The sequence below is a fragment of the Montipora foliosa genome, chromosome 9, assembly GCF_036669935.1.
Source record: "Montipora foliosa isolate CH-2021 chromosome 9, ASM3666993v2, whole genome shotgun sequence".
Taxonomy (NCBI): Eukaryota; Metazoa; Cnidaria; class Anthozoa; order Scleractinia; family Acroporidae; genus Montipora; species Montipora foliosa.
The window spans coordinates 32,994,881-33,002,380 of record NC_090877.1 but is presented as its reverse complement, the minus strand read 5'-3'; the positions used below and the strand labels follow the sequence as shown (position 1 = coordinate 33,002,380).

General features: G+C 40.2%; 2 protein-coding genes across 9 annotated transcripts in view; both read left to right on the top strand.

Moving 5' to 3' along the window:
* Positions 1-7,500, top strand: part of LOC137971172 (tetratricopeptide repeat protein 28-like) — a 244,727-nt gene that overhangs the window by 70,601 nt on the left and 166,626 nt on the right. The window lies entirely within an intron of this gene.
* The window catches only part of LOC137971171 (tetratricopeptide repeat protein 28-like), a 69,265-nt gene that overhangs the window by 59,362 nt on the left and 2,403 nt on the right, over positions 1-7,500 (top strand). For all 7 annotated transcript variants that reach the window (XM_068817919.1, XM_068817922.1, XM_068817923.1 and 4 more), the window contains 2 exons: positions 1,591-4,963; positions 5,427-7,500. The exon at positions 5,427-7,500 is cut by the window's right edge and continues 2,403 nt beyond it. In XM_068817919.1, coding sequence (XP_068674020.1) covers positions 1,635-4,963; position 5,427 — 3,330 coding nt within the window. In that variant the 5' untranslated portion in view covers positions 1,591-1,634 and the 3' untranslated portion in view covers positions 5,428-7,500. The remainder of the gene's footprint in view (positions 1-1,590; positions 4,964-5,426) is intronic.

The window sequence follows — 7,500 nt, the reverse complement described above, 5'->3', positions numbered from 1 at the left end:
TTTGAAATTGCAACGTTTTTGAAAACGGGTGTATATATATATATGTATGTATGTATGTATATGTATGTATTTATAGTTATATCTATATATATGTATATGGATTATCTTGCAAAAATTTTAATGTTACACTCACTATGGCTGATGATGATGTTTGAAACATCGAAACATGTTCCTTAATCTCAAAAGTGTGGTTGTATTTTTAGTAACACTTGTGCTATCCAGATCATCTGGAAAATAATGATAATATTGACCAATATTAGAAAACAGATACTATACCCAAAGGCCTCCAAGTCCAATTATGGAAATGTTCTTGTAAGAATTTCCCACGACGATAACATTTTAATGTTTGGTAAGGCAAATTGCATGCGGCAGCTAACCGCTATAAAGAGGTTCCAAATGTTGAAAGCAAGTGCTTCTTATTAAATGTCAGTGTACCTGAAATCCGAAAGACTATTGTTGCCTAACTACTAAGTTTTCAAGAACAATTTTCTGTTTAGTGGGTTAACACCTTTTTCTTTGTGATTGTGTCCGTACTAAAGAAAGTGATGTTAAAATTAAGGGAATAGCTGCAAATAGTGTTGCACTTGCTTTTGCAGTAAAACTCCAAGTGTGGTAACAACACGTAGGTCAGGCGACGTGCAGAACTGCTAATAATAGACTATTATTCAAGCGTAATCACGTCACTAAGATAAGATGGCACTTATCCATGAATTGATTTAAATCTTAAACCTGATTCGATAGGCAATGGGAAGCCAATGAAGTTCGTAGAGAGCTAGTATAGTAAATGGTTAGAACCCAAATGAAAACGAACAGCATACTTAAGACTCCATTGGTAGTACGGTGTCTAAGTGGCTACCCACATGTACGCATTCCGTACCTACTTTTTTAAACAACGCCGAGAAATACGAAAACACAATAGGTTCAATGCCCTGACTACAGGATGCTAAGCTGGCACAGCAAGATTAATTGAGCAGTGAAGGAATAACTATCTTGAGCAGTTCAATTAGCTCATTCAAAGTCCCTGGATCAAAATACATGGAGTAACCAGGTATCCAGACAAAAAAAATTGCGACGAAAAACAAGCAATTCCGACATTGAATAGATTTAGACCTGAAATAAAAAATTATGAGTTTGACGTCAATTGCAGAAAATTGAGTATTACACTCTTAATGGCATCCCCTCCTGTCTTTTTGTTGTCAGCTAAATACCGACAGCTAATTTCCTGCCAGCGAAGCATATCTTAGGAACTTTTAATTAGCTTTCAATAAGAAAGATGAAATGGGATGCCATCGCTTTTCTATAGGCTGTTTTTCCCTCATTTAGGTAATATAATTTCCATTTTTAATGTTCCGTGATTATTATGTATAAAACACTCTTAGTCTGTTAAATGCCCAAGTATTTATTCTGTAACAACTGTCTCCATTAGCCGAAATCATTCCTTGGGAAACCCTGATGCAGAAAGGCTTTTTTTTCCAAAATACTGGCTTAAGAAAGTTATTCCTTCACTGTTCAATTAATCTTGCTGTGCCGGTTTAGAATCCTGTAGTCAGAGCATTGAACCTATTGTGTTTTCCTTCATTTATCTTCTAGGTGCACCCAAGATTTCTGAGAAAAGCTTCCTGGTTTTGATAACAATGGTGGATAGAAAGTTGGACATTTTGGAACGGCATATGAAAGAGCTTAGCATTGCAAGCAAGGAGGGAGACAGAAAAGGCGAGGGTTTGGCTTATTTCAATCTTGGTAACTACTATCATGCTGTAGCTCACTTTAATCAGGCTATAACAAAATACATGGAAGCATTAGCCATTTTTAAGAAAGTGAGTTTTAGGGCCGGAGAAGGAAGAGCCTATGGCAATCTCGGCAACGCTTATAAAAGTCTTGGTAATTTCAAGCAAGCCATAGAGTACCACCATCAACATCTTAGTATTGCAAAAGAGGTAGGGGACAGGACCGGAGAAGGAGCAGCTTATTGCAATCTCGGCAACGCTTATCGAAGTCTTGGTAATTTCAAGCAAGCCATGCAGTACCACCATCGATATCTTAGTATTGCGAAAGAGGTAGGGGACAGGGCTGGAGAAGGAAGAGCTTATGGCAATCTCGGCAATGCTTATAAAAGTCTTGGTAATTTCAAGCAAGCCATAGAGTACCACCATCAACATCTTAGTATTGCAAAAGAGGTAGGGGACAGAGCCGGAGAAGGAGGAGCTTATGGCAATCTCGGCAACGCTTATCAAAGTCTTGGTTATTTCAAGCAAGCCATAAAGTACCACCATCAACATCTTAGTATTGCTAAAGAGGTCGGGGACAAGGTCGGAGAAGGAAGAGCTTATGGCAGTCTTGGCAACGCTTATCAAAGTCTTGGTAATGTCAAGCAAGCCATAGAGTATTACCATCAAGATCTTAGTATTGCGAAAGAAGTAGGGGACAGGGCCAGGGAAGGAGGAGCTTATGGCAATCTCGGCAACGCTTATGAAAGTCTTGGTTATTTCAAGCAAGCCAAAGAGTACCACCATCAACATCTTAGTATTGCAAAAGAGGTAGGGGACAGGGCCGGAGAAGGAAGAGCTTATGGCAATCTCGGCAACGCTTATAAAAGTCTTGGTAATTTCAAGCAAGCCATAGAGTACCACCATCAACATCTTAGTATTGCAAAAGAGGTAGGGGACAGGGACGGAGAAGGAGGAGCTTATGGCAATCTCGGTATCGCTTATGAAAGTCTTGGTAATTTCAAGCAAGCCATAGAGTACCACCATCAACATCTTAGTATTGCAAAAGAGGTAGGGGACATGGCCGGAGAAGGAGGAGCTTATTGCAATCTCGGCAATGCTTATCAAAATCTTGGTAATTTCAAGCAAGCCATAGAGTATTACCATCAACGTCTTAGTATTGCGAAAGAGGTAGGGGACAGGGCCGGAGAAGGAAGAGCTTATGGCAATCTCGGCAACGCTTATGAAAGTCTTGGTTATTTCAAGCAAGCCATAGAGTACCACCATCAACATCTTAGTATTGCTAAAGAGGTAGGGAACAGGGCCGGAGAAGGAAGAGCTTATGGCGGTCTCGGCATTGCTTATAAAAGTCTTGGTAATTTCAAGCAAGCCATAGAGTACCACCATCAACTTGTTAGTATTGCGAAAGAGGTAGGGGACAGGGACGGAGAAGGAAGAGCTTATGGCAATCTCGGCAACGCTTATCAAAGTCTTGGTAATTTCAAGCAAGCCATAGAGTACCACCATCAACATCTTAGTATTGCAAAAGAGGTAGGGGACAGGGCCGGAGAAGGAAGAGCTTATGGCAATCTCGGCATCGCTTATGAAAGTCTTGGTTATTTCAAGCAAGGCATAGAGTACCACCATCAACATCTTAGTATTGCGAAAGAGGTAGGGATCAGGGCCGGAGAAGGAACAGCTTATGGCAATCTCGGCAACGCTTATCTAAGTCTTGGTAATTTCAAGCAAGCCATAGAGTACTACCATCAACATCTTAGTATTTGCAAGGAAACAGAGGACCCAATAGGGCTGGCAATCGCATGTTATCATATTGGTCTTGTTCATGAGTTTTTTGGCTCCTTGAGCAAAGCTCTTAATTATTATCGTCTAAGCATTTATTATTTTGATGAAGTTAGGCGTCTTCTTTGCTCAGAGGATGCATGGAAAATAAGCTTTCGTGACACAAAGGGGTTTGCGTACACCGCTGTGTGGACAGCACTCTTGAAGAATGGAGAGGTTGATGAAGCTTTGTATGCTGCTGAGCAAGGACGAGCACAGGCTTTAGCAGACATTTTAAAGATGCAATACAGCGTTGATGAGAAACCTTCGATGAAGGTAACTATCTCTTTGGTTTTGAAAGATCTACCTTCACAAACTGTTTTCACAGCACTTGAAGGGAACACGATCAGCTTCTGGTTGCTAAGAGATGATATTGGGATAAATTTTAGACAAAAGAAAATCGAAAATGGAAGTGCCAAGTCTCTGATGAAAAGTACTTTTGAACAGATCAATGCAGGGACTGTTTTGCGATGCGAGAATCGTTCACTTGAAAGACAACGCAGTCACTTCTTGAGCAGTAGGGAAGGTGTTGAAGAAACCTTTCAGTCCTTGAGCTTCTCTGTGCACTCTTTGCAGCCCTTGTATGATGTCTTAGTCAGTCCTATAGCAGACTTGATCCAGGGTGATGACTTGGTGTTTGTTCCTGATGGCCACTTTTGCCTGGCTCCTTTTTCTGCAATGAGTGACTCTGTCAGGATCCGTGCAATTCCCTCGCTGACTGCTTTAAAATTGATCACTATGGCACCTGACGACTTCCAAAGTAAGAATGAAGCGCTGCTTGTAGGCGATCCTTGCTTGAGCGAAGTCACTTACAGCACTGGCGAACCCATGTATGGACAGCTGCCGTGTGCGATAAAAGAGGTGGATATAATTGGAGAACTTCTGCAGACCGTGCCTCTTACAGGAAAAAATGCAACCAAAGCTGAGGTGCTGAAAAGAATGAAGTCAGTTGCCTTAATCCACATTGCTGCACATGGGGATGACGGATCTGGAGAAATTGCTTTGGCCCCAAATCCCGAGCGCACATCTCAGATCCCCGAAGAGGAAGATTACATATTATCGTTGAGCGATGTTCAAGCAGTTCGCCTTCAGGCAAGACTGGTTGTGCTTAGTTGCTGTCATAGTGGCCAGGGAGAAGTAAAATCTGAGGGTATTGTGGGAATAGCCAGGGCTTTCCTGTGTGCTGGTGCCCGGTCTGTTCTGGTGTCACTCTGGGCAATCGACGACGAAGCGACCATGATGTTCATGGAGAGTTTCTACCAACACTTGGCAGATAGAAAAAGTGCAAGTAGAGCTCTTCACCATGCTATGAAATCTCTTCGGGAGACAAAGAATTATTCGGCCATAAAATACTGGGCGCCATTTGTGCTAATTGGCGATGATGTCACCTTTGAATTTGGGGAGCTCGAACACGAATGGTAAGTGCTATTTAAATATAACTTTAATGACTGAATCACTGTACCTTTTACATGTTTTTAATCAGGAAGTTGTCGAAAGGAGCAGGTACGTTCTTCACAGAGAAATGGCTTTAAAAACGGTTGCCAGAGTGGTTATTTTTACTCGAACTGCTTTGGCTAATACCTGAATTAAATAATGTCTGCATTCACCGAGTCAGCTACTTAAGCTTCCTGCAGATAGCTAGCTGTTTGAGCCCATGTTATGATGGACTGGCTGTGAAACTGATCGGTGATTGTCAAGTGAAGTGAGTTATTGAGGTCTTCAAGTCTACATGTCAAAGTAACAGTGAATAGGAATTGTTGCTATTAACTCTAGCACAAACAGTTAAATGAATGAATTAAGATAATTGTTATATTCTTTACTTGTCAATCAGAACGAAATTCGTTATTGCCATTTAACCCTTTTTGTTATTTCTTTTTTCAGAAACGATGTCCAAAACGTGAAAAACTTACTTAGACTGTGATACGTCGATATGTTATTTTCCTTTCTTCGATTATATGAGTTATTGAAAACAATTCAATCATTGATACCTCAGTAGCAGTCAGACACAAGATATCATTCTAATTATAGTTAAAGTACCATGAGATTTCAGTAGTATCAAGATACTGTCCAAGTCCTTACATTTGTGCCTTGTTTTGTAAGCATCTGTTGCAGGATTAGTTAATGACTGGATAGAAATCAGGGACTTGGCAAAACGGTTTGTTTTCATAACTGAGGATCTAGCCGTCGTGATATTTTGGTCCTTGAAAATAACTCCAAGCTTTTGCAGTATGTTTCTCAAGTAGCATGTATACTCTTTAGCTTGCTTTACCAACTTTTCATTTACAATATCATTAAGTGACAGTTTCGGGGAATGTGTATTTTCTGTATTTCTGTAAGGTTGGCCAAAGCTAAATAAGCAAATTAATTGTTTAGGGACGCAAATGTCTATAAGCTAAAAAACAACCTAGGAAAGTAGAAATGTTTGGAAATTACAAAAATTTTAATGTAGCATTCACATTTAAATGATATGGAAATTCCTGGAACAAAACGCTTTATTCCCAAAGGGTTTGAATCGGGCACAACATTGAGTTAGCCAATTTGTTTATTGTTTATTTTTCTGCAAAAATTGGTTCAAAAACAGCCACTTTTCTGACGCTGATGAGGACTAGGACAATTTGGGTAAATCTAACTCTTGGGTGAAGGACCCTTGCTAGGGCCTAGTACGAAACAAATGGAAAGTTCTTTACTTTAAAGTTGTACATGTTGATTTTGTGATATTTTGTCAAAGAGGGACTGGACCAGTGCAAAATAATTCAATGAAATGGGTGATTTCTTAAAACTTCTAGAAGGTAAAAAGGTGTGTGGTGTAAAAGTTGCCTGATCACTTAATTAATTGTGTGCATTTAAACCCCTGGGGAGATGGGATTTTGCCCATGCATACGCTTGTGGAAACTTTTTGAATTTTAATTTTAAAATGGTATGACTACCCGAGTCACATCATTTCATACCATTTCGCACCTTTGCAACGTTGGTCAGTAACTCTTGAGTTGACAAAGGTATTAAAAGGGAAGATTCCATCCTTTCTCCATGTTAAAACTGACAGCCGGATGGACACCCACCTCCTAAACCGAGCACCCCAAATCGAGAGTAAGGTCTAAGGTCTACTTCTCCACTACCATAGTCACGTCAACCACGGCTGAACGTGCAAACAGATTCAATCCGAGCTAAAGTTTTTGTCTGGCTCTCCACCACTTATGCAAATTTGGAGTATTTTGTACCTGTTATGAACGGTCATCACTTCTTTCCATCCCTCAAACTGACATTTCCCTTTTTATTCAACTTATACGACGTACAGTCTACTTTAGACTTCAAATCTACTTCAACGAAACAAGGATTTTAAACAAGCTGAGAAGATTCACAATAGGCGAGGGAAAGAGTTGAACCCGGATCGATGGCTTCACCTTGCAGTTTCCGATATCCACTAGACTAAACGAGACAACCTCCCGGAAAATCGAATGTTTTTAGAGTATTGAAATAGTAGTACCCAGCAAAACAATTGAAAGTTAACCGTCTTCAACAGAGTTTTTAGACCTTAATACTGTAGATCAGTGCGGCATAGCTTAGAAACGCTATTTCTTGTTGAACTAAGGCTGTCATTCTGCTTGTTTTCATTCTTTTTAGAGCGGTAAGCTTCTCAATATTAACATGGCATAGTGCGTCGTTTAATTGTTACGAAATGTCCAATGTTAGTTTGAGGGATGGAAATTAGTGTTGACCGTTATGAACTCGCATGTTCATTTCCAACTCCTTGATAATGGCGTCATGAGGTCGCCGAAACGTTGGAAGTTTAGCTTTTTATCGCTAGTTTTTACATAGAGGATATTACACGGTTGCGAGAAGATATGAATGTTATGTTCTCGTGGCTCCTTTTAATGCTAGAGACTTGTCCTAACAGATGGCAATAGTGGGAGTTTAGGAGTGGTAACCTCCAATTTAAGATCACCGCTTCTTGACT